The sequence below is a fragment of the Balaenoptera physalus genome (assembly GCF_965194825.1).
Source record: "Balaenoptera physalus genome assembly, chromosome: 3".
In the NCBI taxonomy this organism is placed as follows: Eukaryota; Metazoa; Chordata; class Mammalia; order Artiodactyla; family Balaenopteridae; genus Balaenoptera; species Balaenoptera physalus.
Window position 1 is genome coordinate 11,514,299 of NC_138890.1, and position 21,912 is coordinate 11,536,210.

The 21,912-nt window shown below is 43.6% G+C and overlaps 1 protein-coding gene across 34 annotated transcripts in view; it reads right to left on the minus strand.

Moving 5' to 3' along the window:
• EPS15L1 (epidermal growth factor receptor pathway substrate 15 like 1) overlaps nucleotides 1-21,912 on the minus strand; it is a 101,028-nt gene that overhangs the window by 59,903 nt on the left and 19,213 nt on the right. For 6 of the 34 annotated variants that reach the window (XM_082456221.1, XM_082456230.1, XM_082456226.1 and 3 more), the window contains exons 2-9: nucleotides 18,548-18,589; nucleotides 18,260-18,349; nucleotides 17,748-17,795; nucleotides 16,026-16,121; nucleotides 15,252-15,314; nucleotides 7,760-7,885; nucleotides 4,331-4,390; nucleotides 152-385 (exon numbers count right to left, since the gene is read on the minus strand). In XM_082456221.1, coding sequence (XP_082312347.1) covers nucleotides 152-385; nucleotides 4,331-4,390; nucleotides 7,760-7,885; nucleotides 15,252-15,314; nucleotides 16,026-16,121; nucleotides 17,748-17,795; nucleotides 18,260-18,349; nucleotides 18,548-18,589 — 759 coding nt within the window. Of the gene's footprint in view, nucleotides 1-151; nucleotides 386-4,330; nucleotides 4,391-7,759; nucleotides 7,886-15,251; nucleotides 15,315-16,025; nucleotides 16,122-17,747; nucleotides 17,796-18,259; nucleotides 18,350-18,547; nucleotides 18,590-19,090; nucleotides 19,385-21,912 lie in introns of those variants that run through there. The other 28 variants (XR_014262018.1, XR_014262021.1, XM_082456218.1 and 25 more) reach the window with 20 other exon arrangements.

Consider the following 21,912-nt stretch of genomic DNA (forward strand, 5'->3'; position numbering starts at 1 on the left):
AAGACACCTATTGTAAAGATTTAATTTAATCACAGACTTTACCCTTCTTGGGTCACGAACTACTTGTGCTGAGAAACATCTTGCTGGGACTCTACACAACAGTGCAAACAGCTACTCAGAGATGTGGCCACGCATGCAGAGGGCACCGTACCTGTGTTTGCTTGATACTGTGCTTGGGAGACAGGCTTCCAGTGCTGTTCAGGCTGCTGACGCTGCCGTGGGAAGGCGTGGAGCGGAGGCTGTCTTTCGGTGGGGGGCTGGCAGGCAGGACGGGCACAGCTCCCGGGAACACCGTCTTCTTCCTCTTGGACGGTGGGATGAGGGATGGGGGCAGGGCGGAGGGCACAGGCTCCTTCTCGAGGGCTCGGTACACCAAGTGCATGGCCTGTGAGCACAAAAGAGAATGGCGTTCAGGTGGCGAGGCCCGGGGCCAGGGTGGGCAGAGGGCAGCTCTTTCAGGGGCTGCAGTGATGTGATGAAGACTGCTCTTTTTGAGGTTGCTTCCAAACGGAACACAGTAAAAATAAACCTTTCTGATGAGCTACACCGCCAATGCATAATTTTCTAAGACGTATGTTTAATCATGCGAGACTGAAATGAGTACAAAAGGAATCCAATCATGCCAGACTCCACACATGTCCCTTCGCCACACAGCAAGGCCACTGTCTCCAGGGCTGACGACTTTCAAAGTACTGGAACTTGGAAGTCTACAGACTCACCATGATAGTACACCTTAAACCTATACAGTGTTGTCTGTCAATTACATCTCAAGAAAACTGGAAGGGGAAAAAAAGACACACCATGAGAGCTGCCTGTACTTCAAGATATTCAGGAGACAGAAAACTACCCAAAAGGGTGTGTGTGCTGAGGATGGACAGGTGGCTCTCTTGCTCGAGGTAGGCAGGGGAAAATAAACTTTGTCTAAAACAAGGATTGAAAAGTCTGTTTTAAAAAGTAACAAAACAAAACCAAAATTACAACCGCCCCCCACTTCAAACTAGTCTTTAAGTTGCTACCGACAGATTAACACAGGTAAAAATTTACAGTCACTTAAAAACTGTACTAAATGCCAAACTCAGCTAGTGATGAAAAGAAACACAAAATGACACAACTCTAAGACCCACTTATAAAAGAACATAAATCTTGGCTGAAATGATGAGAAATGATAAAAACAAAACAAAAGTAGAAATTCAGGGCTCATGAGGCTGTGAGGAGAGAGGCGTGTTCCTGGGTTCACTCCAAGCCAATCACCCCGTTCCTGGGGACCACCCCAAAGGCAGTTCAATGATACTAACACCTGAAGTCAAGTGTCATCAAAAGAAATATAAAAACAAATAATGAGGGGCTTGGGGGAGGGGGGATGGGGAGTTAGTGTTTCATGGGGACGGAGGTTTAGTTTTACAAGGTAAAAAGAGTTCTGGGGATGGGTGGTGGTGATGGTTGCACAACCATGTGAATGTATTAATACCACTGAACCCGTACACTTAAAAATGGTTATGATGGGACTTCCCCAGTGGTCCAGTGGTTAAGACTCCATGCTTCCAATGCAGGGGGCAGGGGTTCAATCCCTGGTCAGGGAATTAGATCCCACATGCCGCAACTAAAAGGATCCCACATGACACAACGAAGATCCCACACGCGGCAGTGAAGATCCCACATGCCGCAACTAAGACCCGGTGCAGCCGAATAAATAAATAAATATTTTTAAAACTAATTAAATAAAAATGGTTATGATGGTAAATTTTGTTATGCGTATTTTACCACAATAAAAAAAATAATAATGGACAGCTAGTGAAAAGAACAGGATGATGGAGAAACATGGAAAATGCTCAAAGTAAAAAAGGCAAAACAGAGTCGATGTGTGGGGGAAAAAAACACAACTGAGTACTATGGGGTGTAAGGGATTATGAGTGGAATTGTAAGAGAAATTTATAATTTCCTTGGCAAATGGTTTAAATTTAACCTAGAAGTTTAAAATCTAAAAGGCTTTACACCATAGTATAGTAAGATAATAAGCTTTCATTCATTTGTATGTTGTAAAATCACATTTTAAAGACATTTAAAATTCCTAAAACAGAAGATGTATCTTAGGGACATTGATATAGTTCATCGTTTTCTATTACTTAGGAATTCCCAGCTTTTTTTTTTTTTTTTTGCTTGAACTTAATTACTATTTATTAGAGCATTGTCCTTAACTACAAGGAGCTACTTTATTCTACTTTGAGATTTAACAGAATGAGATGAGTGAATAAATCTCATGAGCGGGAGAGAAAGATCAAAGATGTGAGTAAGGAGAGGGGAAGGGAGAAAGAAAAAGAGGGACAGAATGACATGGGCCCAGGGTGGGGAGGTGAGAGCCAGGCAAAGTCAGCGCAGCAGGCAGCTGGGAGAGGTGAATGGGGAGCTACAGGGGTGTGGAGGGAGGGCAGCTGAATGGGAAGGCAGCCCATAGGACACAATAGCCCCAATCCTCACATAGATCTAGCACTGCTGCTAAAAGGAGAAGAGGGTGGGAGTGTCAGGGCTCTGGCATGAACAGAAGCAGACGTGGAAGTAGATGGCAGGCTGCTACCGCACCTGATGGGCATGTCTACACATACACCTACTTCCAGCTCTGTCTGCTGAGAAGGCCTGGAAGCAGTGGCATCCCAGGGGCACTGAGCACCCCAGTGCCCAGATCCTGGTTTCTAATACCATTCTCCACTATAAGGAACTGGAGGTCCCTGGAAAAATGGCTGATGATGGAGCTGAGAGAGGGGATGTACAGGAAGAGCCAGGAAAATCCTATCATGCCAAAAGTAAGCAAGTGCTCAAGAATGATATGATGTGACCAAATGACAAAGGAGTCAGCTGGGAGGAACTCCCACTGGGCAAAATAAATCATGCCAGTAAAGGATTATAAACCATGGAACAGAGAACAGAGGACATATGCATAAGTCCACTCTGATATGAACAAGTTCCTTACAGTAGAAGGCCAGCTAGAAAATGTGCAAGGAATGACAGAATTAGAAAATCATCATCTGGCAACTACCAGAAACCTGACTGATTCAGGCGAGACTGCTGGGAGGATGCAAGAACTAGCGGGTGAGAGTGGTAGGGGTAACAGGGTATTCAGTCTCCACGTGTCTCTCATGAAAGATTGAGCACGAAGGAAAAGAGAGAATCCTGAAGCCTCCACCCCGACCTTGATCAAGGTCAGGTCAAGGTTGACATCAAGGTAGTAAGACACGTAATGAGACATCACATGTCCTATCGATGTCATGTGCCCTTGGGAGAACAAGCATCAGCTCGGTGGGGACCTGCCACACAAAAGCGCATGGCCTGGATCATCATCAGGAAACAGCAGACAACCCCGCACCGAGGGAGACGCTACAAACCACTGGCCTTAAACATGCCCACATGGGGCTTCCCTGGTGGCGCAGTGGTTGAGAATCTGCCTGCCAATGCAGGGGACACGGGTTCAAGCCCTGGTCTGGGAAGATCCCACATGCCGCGGAGCAACTAGGCCCGTGAGCCACAATTACTGAGCCTGCGCGTCTGGAGCCTGTGCTCCGCAACAAGAGAGGCCCACGCACCGCAATGAAGAGTGGCCCCCACTTGCCGCAACTAGAGAAAGCCCTCGCACAGAAACGAAGACCCAACACAGCCATAAATAAATAAATAAATAAATAAATAAACCCAAAGTTAAAAAAAAAAAAAAAAAAAAAAATGCCCACATGGCCATGAGACACAAAGACAGATGCAGGAGCTGATCTAGATTATAAGAACATGAGGCTGTAGTCTTTCACTATAAAGGACATTTTGGGAACAATTGGCAAAATGTGAATACTATCCTTAGATTAGATAATAGATTAATATAATAATAGATATAGTAATATATAACATATATGACATAACCTATCATAATAGATACTGTAATAAACTAGACAATGTCAATTTCCTGATTTTGAATTGGACAGCAGTTATATAAGAGAATTCTCTGGTTTGGGGATATAGACACTGAAGTATTTCAGGATGAAAAGGCCCATGTCTGAAACTTACTTCAAAATGGTTCAAAGGGAAAATTAATTGTGTATACATATCCATGTATACATTCATATGCAAATGAGAGAGAAGGAGAGAGGGAAGGGGAGAGAAAGAGAAGGATAAAACAATGTAGTAAAACAGCAACACTGGGGAATCTAAGTGAAGATTCAAAAGAATTCTCTGTCAAATTACACCCAAATTATGTCAAAATAAACATTTAAAAAATTAAACAAGAAACCCCCACATGAGCTGCCCATTTCCTTCCTCAGCAGAGTGGGAAAAGAGAGTCACAGCAGGGGCCTACCACAGCAAACTCATCTCTGTCCAGGTGCCCATCCTTGTCGATGTCACTGAGGTCCCAGACCTGCAAGGGAAGACAGCAGCAAGGCTTAGCGGGGGCCGGTACCGAGGGTTACTGCTGGGAGGAAGGGCCTGTGTGGCAGCACGCATGCTCACCAGAACTCAGATTTTGACTGCACACCAGGGTTAAGACAAGGCAATCAAAATGCATTTAAGAACCAGTCTGTAGGTTCTCTGAAAAACCATCATCCAATGAAGTACTGTCAATTCCAAGATCCTTTCCACCATATTAACATTCATTTTCTCTAACAAATGATCATGATTGTAATCACGTCCACCCTGATTTTTAGATTCTTTGGTTTTGGTGCAGGTGTTGCTCTGAACACAAGCCCACCTTCCCGCCCCCACTGACACACACACACAGACACACACACATCTAGCCCCTGCCCCCATTCACGGCAGGGCCACGGGAATGCATTTGAGTAGGTCTGTGGGATCTTGTCTCCTCTCCCCTATCAGTGGATGGTGAGAAAGATGCCACAAAATATGCCAGGCCGACCTAGCATCCTGAAAGACAAGGCAGGCATGGATCAAAGGCTGTGTGCTGGGTTTTCTAAAGTACAACCAAGGCACTAGCTTCCTGACCCAAGTCAGCCCTCCAGGACCAGCGACCTGTCTGACTTGGACAGTGCTGCACATGGCACCAGTGCCCAGAGCCAGGCAGAAGCCCAGGGTCCATTCGTGATGCTACATATGCTGGTACCCGCCCCCCAATCAATCACTAGGACCTTGAGCCCAGGGATGTTTCTCACATGTGGACCCTCCTCTTCACCCCCTGCTGCTGTGCCCTTGGCTTGGGCCTCTCTAACACTCCACAGAGGCCAGAGCTTCCAGCTGGCCTCCCTGCCTCCAGTCCTGTACCCAGGGTAACCTAGGACCTGCTCTAGAATGCACTCTCACCCCACTTCACCCTGCTGATGGCATCCAGCCCCTGTGCACATGGAGACCACTGTGCCCTCAGCTGGTCCCTCAACCCCAGCCCAGTCTCCTGGGACTCCACCTTGATCTCCAGGGACTTCTAACTGTTCACAGTCCCCTCAAGCATATGGATGCCCTTTTAAAGGTGTCTGGCACTGGGCTGAGTGTTTTATGTCTTTGGTCTCAATTTAAGAAGCAGAAGCTCAGAAGAGTAATGTTCCCAAAAATACGGCACATACAGGTCTTCCTGACTCCACAGTCCTCCCCTGCCACAGCACCACTGATATTTGGGGCCAGATCATCTCTGTGGTGGGACATCCTGTGCATTACAGCATACTGAGAAGCAACCATGGCCTCAACCTACCTGATATCAGTAACACCCAACCCAGGTGGGACAACCAAAAACGTCTCCAGATACTGCTCAACATTCCCCAGGGGTAGAACTGCCTGGTGAGAATATCAGCCCTACTCAGCGTGCCAGGCTGCCTCTGCTCATGCTGTCTTGTGCCCGGCCTTCTCAACCCGTCATCTGCCACCTGTTCCTTCCCTCTAAAGGCTATAACCCAGGGGCACTTACTCTAGGCAGCCTTCCCTGCCTGCCCTGTACCCCTCTGCTCAGGCGGGTCAGGAACCTCCCCCTCTACCACTGTCCCCAGCAAGCAGAACCGTGATTATCAGGGAGGCAATGGTTGGGGGGGGGTGGGGTGGGGAGCACCAGGGAAGAGCGCAGGCTCTGGGGACCACCAGGACCTCATTCCCTTCTCCATGCAACCCTGAGCGACTAACCAGTGACTCTGAAGGACCCCCATTTCCTCACATGGAAAACGGAAGTGACACCATCCATAACAAAGTAGTTGCAAGTACTTGGTGACTTCATTCCTGCAAAGCGCTAGAAAAGGATCTAGCACATACTAAGCCCTCAATAAATATTAAGACCTTAACTATTACTTACTTATTTGATCTCCTGGACTGTATTTAATTTCATCCTCATCTTCCCAGTGCTCAGTACAAAGCTGGCCCAGAGCAGACTCCGAAAAATGCTTCTGAATGACTAAATGGAGGCATAATGCGTGGGTGCAGGGATGCACAGGTGAATGAGTGTGTGCACAGATGCAAGGATGGATGCCTGAGTGCACTGATGCATGCGTGCACAGATGGATGGGTGCGTGGATGTGGACGCACGCATCCATGGATGGGTGCACGTGTGGGCTGATGCTTGGAGGGAGGGAGAGAAGGAGAGAGGAGTAGATGAGAAGTGACCCCTGTGGACAAGACCTGGAGCCAAGGTAGAAGATCTGCAGAACCCACCCTTCCTAGCCGTAGCTCCCTTTCTAATAAAGCACACTCCACCTCTGTTGATCTTTGTCTTGTTCAGGATTTGGCTCTACAACACTATTACACCCAACTGTCAGGTATTTTGAAGAACCGTCACACTGTTCAGGAGCAGATCACCCCATCCTGCCTCATAAAGACCACTGGTGATCAGCGTGGGTCCCCATCAGAGGCCTCCGTCTACACCACACCACAGCCAAAAAGAAGACAAAGGGATCTGTGAGATCCCCTTTCTTAGTGGCCTCATTTCAAAACAAAGTCCTATCTGGGTCCTATCAAATGGGCCAGTATCTGTGCAAAAGTGATATTCAAACAGGAAAATTATTAGGTGAATCCAAGTGGGTAGGAATTTGCACCTTTCCCCATGGTTCTACCAAATGTCATGAGCCAGACCCACAGGCGTGGCCTGAGGCAGCAGGGACCATGCTCCACCCTCCTGCTCTAGGTCTGCACCTACCACATCAGCAACTCCATCCAGCGAGATGACAACATCCATCCCCTCTCGACCCAGAGCGGGAAACTCAGCACAGAGATAGCCATGCAGAACTGGGCTTTGTGCACAGAGCAAACATGAGGGGCCAAAACGCAACCTCATTAGAAGGAAAACAGTCTGGTTTAGAAACCTGTATCTAAAAAACTTGTATTTAATAGGAACAAAACTGAGGCTTTTTTTTTTTTAATAAAAAGGGGGGGAATGCATAAAATTTTATCTAAACTTGCAGCAGAATTGAAAGTACCTTTACCTTAGGTTCATAGGCAGGAAAAAAAATTAAAAATAGAAAAGAAATAAAGAAATACAGACATATATGCCCATACTCCTCCCCTAGAAGCACAATGCAGAGGGGGAAATCACAGTCTGAGTTTGAGTCCCAGCTCTGCCTGCCCCGAGCCCTCGGTAGTGAGTGCACTTCTCAGGTTCTCCCCACGTGTGCTGGGGAGCCTCTGTGAGCTGCACCCTGTGAGGCCCCAAGCCAGCCCAACTGCAAAAATTGCTCCACCCATGTCGGCTCTTATGAGACCTGACATTGCACGGCCGTGCAGCGAGGCCTCGAAGTGTCCGTGGTGGGTGAGCACGGAGCTGACTGGATTCAGCAGCAGTGCCCGGTGCGAGAGAACCACTTACCCTGCCCAGGACATCAAGAGGCAGCTTTGAGTTCATGAGGACTGGCTTGACTTTGTCTCCAGAAAGCAAACCACTGATGGGTAAGAGGCTTTCAAAAATTCCATCAAATTTTGCCTTTTCTTCTACCTAGTTGGAAAGAAACAGCCTGAGTGAGTGAAAAAGTGTGAGAGTCCAAAATGAGCCCTGGCCTGAAGCTGATTGAAAATGGGCAAGGACACAGTGCTGGGCTCACCTAAGAGCACAGGACTGTCCTACTGCATTTCCAGAGTGAACTCTACCCAGAAGGATACAGCCCTCTGGTAACTATGGATCTGGTGGCCAAGGTCAACAGGGGAGGTAGGAGCTGGGCTTCACTCTCTGCCACAGGGGATGCCTGGGAGACCAAGGTCATTCCTACCTACCTCCCAGGAGCTCACTAGGATGAGAAAGATGAAAGAACGAAGAACTAAATCTGGATATCAATCCACAGAACTTAAACAACTAAAGAACCAAATATAAAAATAAACCAAAGATGTAAGCAACTAGTTATCAAAATCAACTTTAAGCATAAGAAGTCCTCTGTGTCTAACAATAAAAAATAAATAAATAATAAAGCTCCTCAGGAACACAGTGAATGGCTGGGCAGGGTTTGCAATGCAGAATAGCAGCCTCTACCATTCTGAAATACAAAATGCGGGCAGCATGTAAAGGGAGCTGTCAGTGAGGAGGGTCTGGGCAGGGGCCTCCAGTCTGCCCTCCTATGGAAATAAAGCCTGTGGCAAGGGGAAGTGAGGATATGGCAAACCTCTCACCACTCTGACCACAAGCTGAAGCCACTGGGAGCCCTAGGAAAATACTCTCGACAAGTGTCCATCAATGGAACAATGGATAAACAAAATGGTCCATCCATACAATGGAACATTATTCAGCCATTAAAAGGAATAAAACACTGATGCACGCTACAATATGGATGAACCTTAAAAACATTACGCAGAATGAAATAAGTCAGTTACAAAAAGACAAATGCTCTATGACTCCACTTACATGAGGTCACTAAAGTCCTCAGATTAATAGACAGAAAGTAGAATGGTGGGTGCCAAGGGTTGGGGGAGGGGGAATGGAAAGTTAGTGTTTAATGGGGACAGAGATTTATTCTGCAAGATGAAAACGTTCTAGAGATGGACAGTGGTGATGGTTACACAACAACGTGAATGTGTCTAATACTACTGAACTATACACTTAAAAATGGTTAAGATGGACCTCTAGGACAACTTCAAGCATACTAACATTCACATCATAAGGGTCCCAGAAGGAGAAGAGAGAGAGAAAGGGACAGTGAGCTTATCTCAAGAAATAGCTGAAAATTTCCGTAACCTGGGGAAGAAAACAGATATCCAGGTCCAGGAAGCACAGAAAGTTCCAAATAAGATGAATCCAAAGAGGTCCACACCAAGGCATCATAATTAAAATGGCAAAAATTAAAGATAAAGAGAGAATCTTAAAAGCAACTAGTTACATACAAGCAAAGTCCCATAAAACTCTGCTGACTTCTCAGCAGAAATTTTACAGGCCAGAAGGAACAGGCACTATATATTCAAAGTGCTGAAAGAAAAGACTTACAACCGAGAATACTCTCTACCCAGCAAGATTATCATTCAGATTTGAAGGATAAATAGTTTTACAGACAAGCAAAAGGAAGAGTTCAGCACCACTAAACAAGCCTTATGAGAAATGCTAGAGATTTCTCTAAGTGGAAAAGAAAAGGTCACAACTAGAAACAAGAAAATTATGAAAGGAAAAAAATCTCATTGGTAAAGGCAAACATACAGTAAAGGTAGGGATCAACCACTTATAAAGCTAGTAGGACGGTTAAAAGACCAGTAGTAAAATCATCTCCTATAATAAGTAGTTAAGAAAAACACAAAATAAGAAGATGCAAAATACGATGTCAAAAACAAAATGTGGCGAGGGGAAGTAAAAATGTACGATTGTTAGAATGCATTCAAACCTGAGAGCACCAACTTAAAATACTCACCTATGCATAGGTTGTTATACATGAACCTCATGGTAACCACAAACCCAAAACCTATAATGTATCTACATAGACACAAAAGAGAAAAGCATCCAAACATAACACTAAAGAAAGCCACCAAATCACAAGGGAAAAAGAGCAGAAGAAAAAAGGAACTCGGACTTCCCTGGTGGCACAGTGGTTAAGAATCCACCTGCCAATGCAGGGGACATGGGTTTGAGCCCTGGTCCGGGAAAGATCCCACATGCCACGGAGCAACTAAGCCCGTGCGCCACAACTACTGAGCCTGCGCTCTAGAGCCCATGAGCCACAACTACTGAGCCCGAGTGCCACAACTACTGAAGCCCACGTGCCTAAAGCCCATGCTCTGCAACAAAAGAAGCCACCACAATGAGAAGCCCGCGCACCACAACGAAGAGTAGCCCCCGCTCACCGCAACTAGAGAAAGCCCGCATGCAGCAAGGAAGACCCAACACAGCCAAAAATAAATAAATAAATTTAATTTTAAAAAAATGGGAACACCACCAAGAATTAGAAAAGCATGCATTTAAAAAAAAGAAAAAAAGGAACAGCAACAATAAAACTACCAAAACGTACTGAAAACAATGAACAAAATGGCAATAAGTACATACCTATCAATGACTACTTTAAATGTAAATGGACTAAATGCTCCAATCAAAAAACATGGAGTGGCTGAATGGATAAAAAACGAGACCCATCTATATGCTGCTTTTAAGAGACTTCAGATCTAAAGACACACACAGACTGAAAGTGAGGGGTTGGAAAAAGATATTCCACGCAAATGGAAATGAAAAGAAAGCTGGGGTAGCAATATTTACATCAGACAAAATAACTGTAAAACAAGGACTGTACCAAAAGACAAAGAAGGGCATTACATAATGATAAAGGGATCAATCCAACAAGAAGATATAACAATTGTAAACACAGATATGCACCCAACATAAAGCACCAAAATACCTAAAGCAAATATTAACATAAAGGGAAAAACTGACAGTAATACAATAATAATTGGGAATTTTAACACCCCACTTACATCAATAGATCATCTAAACAGAAAATCAATAAGGAAAGAATGGCCTTAAGTGATACATTAGATCAGATGAAATTAATAGATATATATAGAACATTCCATCCCAAAACAGCAAAATACACATTCAAGTGCATATCGGACATTCTCCAGGACAGATCACATGCTACAGCACAAAGCAAGTCTCAATAAATTTAAGACTGGAATCATATCAGTCTTTCTGACCACAACAGTATGAGGCTAGAAATCAACTACAGGAAAACAACTACAAAAAACACAAACACATGCATTCTAAACAATATGTTACTAAACAACCAATGAGTCACTGAAGAAATCAAAGAGAAAATCAAAAAATACCTGGAGACAAATGAAAACGGAAACAAAATGATCCAAATTCTGTGGTATACAATTGTAAATCAACTATACTCCAATAAAATTTAAATATTTTTTAAAAAATCTATGGTATACAGCAAAAGCAGTTCTAAGAGGGAGTTTATAGTGCTACAAGCCTACCTAAGGAAACAAGAAAAATCTCAAACAATCTAACCTTACACCAAAAGATACTAGAAAAAGAAAAACAAACAAAACCCAAAGTCAGTAGAAGGAAGGAAATAATAAAGATCAAAGCAGTAATAAATAAAAAAGAGACCAAAAAGACAATATAAAAGATCAATGAAAGTAAGAGCTGGTTCTTTGCAAAGATAAACAAAATTGATAAGCCTCAGACTCATCAAGGAAAAAAAAAAAAAAAAAAAGGGCCTAAATAAATAAAATCAGAAATAAAACAGGAGAAATTATAATTGACACCACAGAAATACAAAGGATCATAGGGGATTACTATGAACAATTACATGCCAACAAATTGGAAAACTTAGAAGACATGGATAAATTGCTAGAAATGTATACTCTCCCAAGACTGAATTAGGAAGAAATAGAAAATGTGAACAGACCGATTACCAGTAATGAAACTGAATTAGTAATTTTAAAAACTCCCAACAAAGTCCAGGAACCAGACAAATTCTACCAAACATTTAAAGAAGAGTTAACACCTATCCTTCTCAAACTACTGCAAAAAATTTAAGAGGCAGGAAAGCTTCCAAACTCATTCTACAAGGTCAGCATCACCCTGATACCAAAACCAGACAAAGAGAATTACAGGCCAATATCACTGATGAATATAGATGCAAAAATCCTCAACAAAATATTAGTAAACCAAATTCAACAATACATTAAAAGGATCATACACCATGATCAAGTGGAATTCATTCCAGGATGCAAGGATGGTTCAATATCAATAGCACAACATTAACAAATTAAAGAATAAAAATCATATGATCATCTCAATAGATGCAGTAAAAGCTCCTGACAAAATTTAACATCGATTTGAGATAAAAACTCTCCACAAAGTGGGTAGAGAGGGAACATAATTCAACATAATAATGGCCATATATGATAAGCCCACAGCAAACATCATACTCAATGGTGAAAGGCTAAAAGCATTTCCTCTAAGATCAGGAACAAGACAAGGATGCCCACTCTTGCTACTTTTCTTCAATATAGTATTGGAAGTCCTAGATGCAGCAATCAGACGAGAAATAAAAGGAATCCAAATTGGAAAGGAAGAAGTAAAACTGTCCCTGTTTGCAGATGACATGATACTATACATAGAAAATCCTCAAGACACCACCAAAAAAATACTAGAGCTCATCAACGAATTTGTTGCAGGATGCAAAATATACAGAATTCTGTTGCATTTCTGTACACTAACAACGAACTATCAGAAAGACAAATTAAAGAAACAATCCCATTTACCGTCACATCAAAAACCATAAAATATCTAAGAATAAATCTAACTAAGGAGGTAAAAGATCTATACTCAGAAAACTGTAAGACACTGATGAAAGAAACTGAAGACAACACAAACTGATGGAAAGATATATCGTGCTCATGGAATGGAAGAATTAATATTGTTAAAATGACCATACTACCCAAGGCAATCTACAGATTCAATGCAATCCCTATCAAAATACCAACGACATTTTTCAAAGAATGAGAACAAATGATTTTAAAATTTGTATTAAATACAAAGGACTCCAAATAGACAAAACAATCTTGAGAAAGAACAGAGCTGGAGGTATCAAGCTCCCTAACTGATGTTACAAAGCTACAGTAATCAAAACAGTATAGTACTGGCACAAAAAACAGACACAAAGATCAATGGAACAGAACAGAGAGCCCAGAAATAAACCTATGCACTATGGTCAGTTAATCTAAGATAAAGGAGACAAGAATAGACAATGGAGAAACAACAATGTCCTCAATAAGTGGTGCTGGGAAAACTGGACAGCTACATGTGAAAGAATGAAATTAGAATATTTTCTTACACCACATACAAAAATAAGTTCAAAATGGATTAAAGACCTAAATGTAAGACCAGAAACCAAAAAACTCCTAGAAGAAAACACAGACAGAACACTCTTTGACATAAATCATAGCAATATTTTTTTTGGATGTCTCCTAAAGCAAAGGAAACAAAAGCAAAAATAAAGAAATGGGACCTAATTAAACTTAAAAGCTTTTGCACGGCAAAGAAAACCACCAACAAAATGAAAAGGCAGCCTACCAAACGGGAGAAGAGATTTACAAATGATTTATCTGATAAGGGGTTAATATCTAAAAATATACAAAGAACTCATTCAACTCAATATCAAAAAACAACCTGATTAAAAAATGGGCAGAGGATCTGAACAGACATGTTTCCAAGGAAGACATACAGGGCTTCCCTGGTGGTGTAGTGGTTAAGAATCTGCCTGCCAATGCAGGGGACACGGGTTCGATCCCTGGCTGGGAAGATCCCACATGCCACGGAGCAACTAAGCCCATGCGCCACAACTACTGAGGCTGCACTCTAGAGCCCGTGCTCTGCAACAAGTGAAGCCACGACAATGAGAAGCCCGCACACCGCAACGAAGTGTAGCCCCTGCTTGCCTCACCTAGAGAAAGCCCATGCGCAGCAACGAAGACCCAACACAGCCAAAAATAAAAACAAATAAATAAAAATTTTTAAAAAGATAGTGAATTTTATATTATGTGTATTTTACCACAATTAAAAAAAAAAAAGAAAAAACTGAAATCAGAGCACAAGCAGACACTGTGTACTCGAATCACCATAAGCACTGAGAATCCCAACTCCCTGCGTCCGCCTGGAGCGTGGAATTCTCCCCGGATCTGTCAGACTCGCTGGCTCAGGCTTCAGGAAGCCCAGGAACTTCCACCACAGAAAAGAACGTTAACACTTGTCACCGTTTCTCTGAATGGACTGCAAAGCTCTCTGCCCCACCACGGTGCCATTCCTGCCCCGACTCCCCTCTTCAAGGCCTCACAGGCTCCTCAGCCGCCAGCTCTTCTCTTGAGGCCTCAACACAGCCCCTGCCAGAAAGGGGCCAAAATGGTTCAAGGAATAATAAGATCCCTTTGGCACCATTTTTCACAACAAAGCAGCTGCTTTTCAAAGTAGGCGCCGTGCAATTGGACTACAGAGAAAGAAATCCTTCGGCACTGCGGCAACATGCTTGATTGCTCACAAAGGCAACTTCCTGACCCCTCAGTCACCTGAGGACTCTTCCTGCCCTGTCCCTGCACGGACCTCTCCCATCTAAACCCTTTCAAGGAGGGAACACACCAACCTCATAAAAAGGGACAAAAAAGCACTTGGGGCTGGGGGGTGGGTGAGGGGTGTCTATTTCATAGCAGGACTGCTATTAATGTCAGTATTTAAGCCAGATAAGAGTGAGGAAATGTGACAACCCGCTCACAGTGAGTGGGGAGGAGGTCTCATTACTGGGAGACTGTCTCCAAGCCATACACAGGTTGCCTTCAGGAGTCAATTCCACACTTATTAGGAGACACCATTCGTTTTTCTTTCTAGAAGCAGTAACACAGCTCTACAGCCACAACATCCTGTCTTAAAACGAACACATTAAGTGTTGAGAGAAGCTTTTCAAAAAGCAATAGGAGCAACAGAAAGGAAAGAATTATAACGCATAAACTGGCTGGAAATAAGGAAGAAAGCTACGAAGACATCCTGGAAGTCTTCACGCTTGAGAGTTCTCACAATTTCTCCTTCTATCCTGATTAACCAACCCAAGCAGCAAAACCACAGAAATACGAGATTTCAACTGTACACATTTCAGAATCCAACATCTGAAACTTAGCTAACTGCCTTAGTAGGCAACACCCAATTATAGGAAAAGGGGATAGATAGCCTTTGAAAAGACTCTAATTTGGAAAAGTATTTTGTCCAACTTCTGTGGCATACTCACTCTGAAACAGAGTGGATGATACTATCGTCCTATGAAATGTTCTGAACGTCATAAATGGCTAAACGACTGCATGTGAAAGGCAGCCGAGGGGCGCCTTCCCCGGTCACTTACCCTCACAGCCCAATGGGCCTCTGCAGAAGGCGGCGTGACCATCAAAGGGCTGCTGGTGTCGTGCTGAGGAGAAAGAGGTACATTGCACTGTAGCTGGAACAGAATTCAACTACAGGAGGATGTGTTTACTATAAGGATACACATTTCAAAGTGCTTTCAAAAAGGAGGAAAACCTCAAAAAGTTAAACACAGAATTACCATATAACTCAGCAATTCTACTCCTAGGTATAGACCCAAAAGAACTGAACACAGGTGTGCAAACAATTCCTTGTACATGAATTATTATGGCCACCAACAGACGAATGGATAAACAAAATGGGGTAGACTGCACAATGCAATCTTATTCAGCAACGAAAAGGAATGAAGTACTGACACATGCTACAATGTGGATGAACCTCGAAAACATGCTGAGTGAAAGAAGCCAGATGTGTGGCTCTATAAAATGTCCAGAACAGGCAAATGCATAGAGACAGAAAGCAGATTAGTGGCTGCCAAGGGTTGGGGGAGGGGGAAATAGGGAATGATTATTTAATGGGTGTAGAGTTTTATTTTGGGGTGACGAAAATATTCTGGACCAGATAGAGGTGATGGTTACACAATATTGTGAATGCACTAAATGTCACCCAATTGTTCATTTTTAAACAGTTAATTTTAGATTATGTAAACTTCCCTGCAATTAAAAAAAAAATTAAAAAGAGGGAGAGAGAAAACATGGAGAGATAGATAAATAGATGATATTAGAAGAACGTGAACTTGAAGGATTTTGACACTTACAAATTTAGGCGGCGGCATGTTCAAATTCAGATTGCTCAAGGTAACTTCGTGGCCGCTCTGTGCACAGGCCACTAGTCTCAGTGCAACATAGAAACCCTGCAAATCCAAAAAAGGGGGAGGCGTAAACCCCACCCAGCTGGCAGCGGCAGTGGCAGAGCTGTCTGCAGCAGTGGGCTTTGGGGAAAGAGGGATTTCAGTTTACTTCAACAAGGAAGACTACATGTGAGTGAGTCACTTACAGTGTTGAGCAGAATTGGTCTCACCCTGGGAGCACTGTTTAAATGAATATGCTAAAACGGACTTAGCCCATAGCTTTCTGAACACTGTAAAATTTCAAATAAATGTATTTTCAAAAATAATGAGCTCTCAACATTTAGGAAATGCTAGATTGTAAAAGTAGCAGACTGCAGTTTAAGAGTCTAAAGGATGGTTCAAATATGCGTTGACTTTTTAAAAATGGTTTGAAATAGACACAGTTGTTCGGGAATTGACACTCACGATTCACTGGGATCCCCCTGGCCTCACTGAACAGAGCATCTCCCACTCACCCCCCCCTACTCCCCAATGGCCTGACGTGGACTTCACTTCCCACATAAGGACAAAGGACCTGAACCAGGCCGTCAGGGGCCTTGGCTCCTCCTCGCCCTCCTCCTAACCCAGAACTGGCCATGCCACAGTCTTACTGGACTCGTGTGGCATCACCTAGTTTTTTTAAACTGATCAACGGGCCTAATAACACGGACTCTTTTTAAAACTGTAAACACAATTATGGTTTTAAAAACTTCTTCAAAGAGATGAGCACTAGAGCAGCTTTTCTCAAGCTGATGTCTACAGAATGTCCGTGTAGAGTGTAGAGAAACGGGGACATTAGTAAGGTTAGAAGAACTGCATTAAGCCAAGTTAACAGGGCTCTCTTACACAAAGATCCTCAGAACATTAACACAGAGATGTGCACTGTGAATCTCAAGTGAGGGAGGAAAAGCTAACGGTGCTTCCTCGACGGGTCGGATCACGGACAGTGAGACACCAGGAACAACATCCCTTGGAATATAGTTTGGGGAAAGACTGAACTAAATTAAAATACGACCATTTAAAAATCATAAGTACTATAACATTCCATTTATAGAACATTCTCAAAATGACAAAATTATGTCAGAGAAGGAACCAGTGGTTGCCAGGGGTCAGGGTGTGACTACCAATGGGCTGCATGAGGGAGACTCTGGGGTCTGAGAATGTTCTGATACTGACTGTTGTGATGGTTACTTGAATCTATGCAAGTGATGAAATTACATAGAACTATATACGACAGAAACAAAGGCCACAAGAAAGTGCAGGTATCAATAAAACTGGTCAGCTCTGAGTCAGGCTTCTGAGCAGTGTGCTTTGGTGAGAGCTGGGAAATGATACACGGGAACTCACTGAACTATTTTTTGCAACTTCCATGAGAGTCTGAAGTTATTTCAAAATAAAACGTTTTGAAAACATTTCAACTGCTTGTAAGCACACAAAATATTAACAGATACGCTAACCATGAAAGATGGCTCCAAGAGTTCAAAAGACCTTTATTTCAAAACGAAACCTTCCCATTTTAACAGTTTGATGTCCGCACTTATGACTAGTAATACTTGTCAGTGGAGACAACGAGGAAGGAAGTGCAGAGGTGACCTGGCCTGGGGGCTCTGGCCCAGCCCCTCCACTTGCTCTGTGTATACGTGTATATACCTGTTTGTCCAAGAACCCTTTACCTTCTGGGTCGGCCAAGTCCCATATCTGTGGAAACACAAAAATGCTCGTGAGTGCGACTGCGGACCATTGCCCGTTTAATCACAAATCAGAAGCCACCATCGCTACATGCGGGCCTTATGTATACGCCACAGCAGCCACAGACTCAGAACAGGTGAATAGCCTTCGCCCCTCCCTCCCCCCAGGGGCACACAGCGGTCAGTGGCAGAGCCCGGAGAACACCCAGGTACACCTGGCTCCGAGGCCAACATAAATCCATAGCTATCAAGATCCCAAGAGCACTCAGGCTTCTTGTCTGCTATTCAAGCAAAGGGTGGCAGTAGCCATCAGAGCACTTGGATCTACCAATTACAGCCCCGAGAGGCTCGCAATGGCCAGCCCACTTCCAAGGGGAGTACAGACCGCATGAAGAGGGGTCTGCACAGGCTGGCCTTCACCTGCCGGGGGAGCCCTGAGAGCGGCCACAGAAATCGCTATCATTCATCACATACCTTCCCAAGGATAATGTCTGAGAGCCCAGACTTCTTTAGAAAAAGTGCAGCTTCACTCGCCCCAACTCGCCCTGTGTATGCTGGGTCTACCTGGAATTGGGGAGCAACACTTGAGACAAGGCTTCAGCAACGGAGCAGCAGGTAAAAGCATTACCCATGACACTGGCTGCTAGCTGATAATTTGGAAACAGAAAGGGACGAAAGGCCTTACTGGGCTGCAATTCACAGCTGTGGTCTCTGAGTCACTCACTCTAATTTCAATCCAAAAAGACAGTAGTGAAAACTTACCTGCTTGTAATAAGATTCATATAATGGATTTCCAGTGGAAATCTGTAAACAAAACCACAGATATTGGTCAAAGGTGGACACAAAACCCTTTTAAAAAAAAGTGTCCCTCAATTCTGTTATCACCAAAATACACAATAATGAAAATCAAAATTTATGCACTTTAAACGTCCTCTATACGTGGACTGTAGTTTATTTTCAGAGATAACACACTTTCTCGATTTAGAAAAAGGAAATGTTAATGCTCTTAAATAAGTCCCGATTCCAACACAAACAACACAGTCGTTCAGGAAGGAACAGCAGCCCAGAGTCATTTTCCATTCACTGACCGATGGGATTTCGGTGCGTCCAGGAGCTCAGAGGGAAAAGACACCCTTATCCTTTGAGATTGTTCTCTGGCTCCGGAACCAGAACGGGAGCTTCTGCACATCATCATGAATCACCAGTCACAGAAGCTTCAGACTGGTTTCCCCACTCCAGGTCTCGTCCCCACCCATCTCGTCCTCCACCAGCCACCCACCCAAGGGCTGTGCAAAAACCACTGACCAGCCCTGGCCGCCAGGAGAGAGCTGGCCAGTGACTGCTCCCACAATGACAGGCAGGAAGTTCAAAATCCTCAGCTTGGCACCAAAGACACTCCATGTTCCAGACATTCCAGATTCCCCAAGATGTCACTGTTCAGAGAAGGTAACCACCCGGTCTAGGATCAAGCGGCAAATTGAGGCCACGCCAGGATTCAGCCTGGTTGGCGGCCAAACCCTCACACATCCCACCGTGTCCACGGTCTCTCTTCCCAACCTCAGCGAGCCGCCCACCAGTGGCGGGGATCTCCCTCAGTGGAGGGGATCTGCAGGTGTATGCCAGCAGGGGGAGGAATTCAGCAGCCACTAAGATGTTAGCTGTAAAGGCTTACACATGTTGGTCTTTTACCGCATGAAGGGAAAAAAGCAGGACATGGCAAACTTGCCGTTGATTTAGTGAGCAAGAAAAGTGAAGAAGACACCATTATGCTTAATCGTATGGAAGAACTGGTGTGTAAACAGGTAAAGAGAAGAATGCCAGGAAAAATGAGTACCAGATGAGAGGTGGGATGACAGTGTTTATTTTAAAAGTCTTTGAATGCTGTTGTGCGACTTTTCATAATGAATAAAACTGGGGGGAGGCGGGTTCCCTTCCGTTACAACCACTGATTTGAACCAGCCAAACACTTGCATCCTGCTGTGCTGTAAAAAGTCATTTCAGGTTAAAAATAATGCCCAGATTACGGTCAGCTCCTCTGGAGGATGCCAACACCTGCAAACACAGAAAGAAGCGAAAGTACAAGAACACCAGCAAGAGAGAAGGAAAACAGAAGGAAAAGAGCAAAAAGATCTGAAAGGCGGCAGAGGAAAGTCAAAAAAAAAGAAAAAGGGGAAAAGAAAGAGGGAAATCCTGAAAAGGCAGAAAAAGCTAAAAAGCTAGGCAGAACAATGTGAAAAAGCAAGAAAGGAGGGTAAAGGCCAATGGCTTGAGAAAGAAAAGGCAACAACACCAATAAGAAGAAGTGAGAGCTAAGTGGGGAATTCCCTGGTGGTCCAGTTGTTAGGACTCTGAGCTTTCACTGCCGTACTAAGATCCTGTAAGCCGCATGGCTCAGCCAAAAAAAAAAAGAGCTAAATGTACAGCTACAGCAGCTCCCTAGCGGGAGGGTTCCTCCTGCCCTGGGCCCTTGTGTATACCGTCCTGGGGGAGGCTGTCGCCCTTAGCTTCATATGACTTAGATGGCAATGTCCACCATCACACCCTGTTTGATCTCCAGGGTTTAAAACCCCACATGAACTCATACAACTCAATAGCAAAAAACCAAACAACCCAATTAAAAAATAGGCAGAGCATCTGAATAGACGTTTTTCCAAAGAAGACATACAGATGGCCAACAGGTATGTGAAAAGATGCTCAACATCACTAATCATCAGAGAAATGCAAATCAAAACTACAATATCTCACCTCACACCTGTTAGAATGGCTAGCATCAAAAAGATAAGAAATAACAAAGTGTTGGAGAGGGCGTGGAGAAAAGGGAACCCTTGCACACTGTTGGTGGAAATGTAAACGGGTACAGCTGCTATGAAAAACAGTATGGAGGTTCCTCAAAAAATTAAAAACAGAACCACCATATGATCCAGCAATTTCACTTTTGGGTATTTATCCAAAGGAAACGAAAACACTAAGAAAAACGAACAAACAAACAACTCCATGTTCACTGCAGCATTATTTACAATAGCCAAGCATGAAAGCAACCTAAATATTTACTCATCAATGGATGAACGGAAAAAGAAAATATGGTGTGTACACACACACACACACACTCATGCACACAGAGGAATATTATTCAGTCATTAAAAAGAAGGAAATCTTGTCATTTGTGACAATGTGAATGAACCCTGAAGACATTATGCTAAGTGAAATAAGTTAAACAGGGAAAGACAAATACTGGATGATCTCACTTATATGTGGAATCTAAAAAACAAAACCAAGAAACCAAACTCACAGATACAGAGAACAGATGGTTGGTTGCCAGAGATGGGAATAGGGGGTAGGCGAAATGGGTGAAGGTGGTCAAAAGGTGCAAACTTCCAGTTATAAAATAAGTAAGTCATGAGATATAATGTACAGCATGGTTAATATAGTCAATAATACTGTACTGTATACTGAAAGTTGCTAAGAGTAGATATTAAAAGTTCTCATCACAAGAAAAGAGATTTTATAACCATGTGGTGATGCATGTTAAGTATTGTGATCATTTCACAATGTGTATAAATAGCAAATCATTACATCGTACACCTGAAACTAATATAATGTTATATGTCAACTATAACCTCAATTTAAAATAATTAACCAGTTAAAAAAAAAAAAGCTCTGCATGCTTTCAAAACACATCTCCCCAGAGGAGTAAGGCTGACAGAGGAAGCAAAGTCAGGCAGGCTGTTTGTCATCAGTAAAGGTAACCGTGCTGGGTCTAGATAGCACATCCTGTGCCCCAGCTCATGGAAATGGAACGCACAGACCACAGGGACCCCCACCTTGACAAAGGTCCCCTTCCTGCCAGCAATCAGAGAGGCACGGGTCTGAAATGCATTTCCAGTGGGATTTTTTTTAAGATCTCATGGTAAGCAAGAGAGAGGTTTCCAAGCTACTACTATTCCAATGAAAAAAAGTTACGATATTTGGAGCATAGATGGTTAATAACTGCCTCAAACTTTCCAAATGCTTCTGAACTAGATCCACAATCAGGAGGAACAAGACCCCAAACAGTCCAGAAAAGGCTCTGAAGCCCCAGGCCCAAAGCTTCGCCCATCGATGCTAAGGGCTCATCCCACAGACAGTCT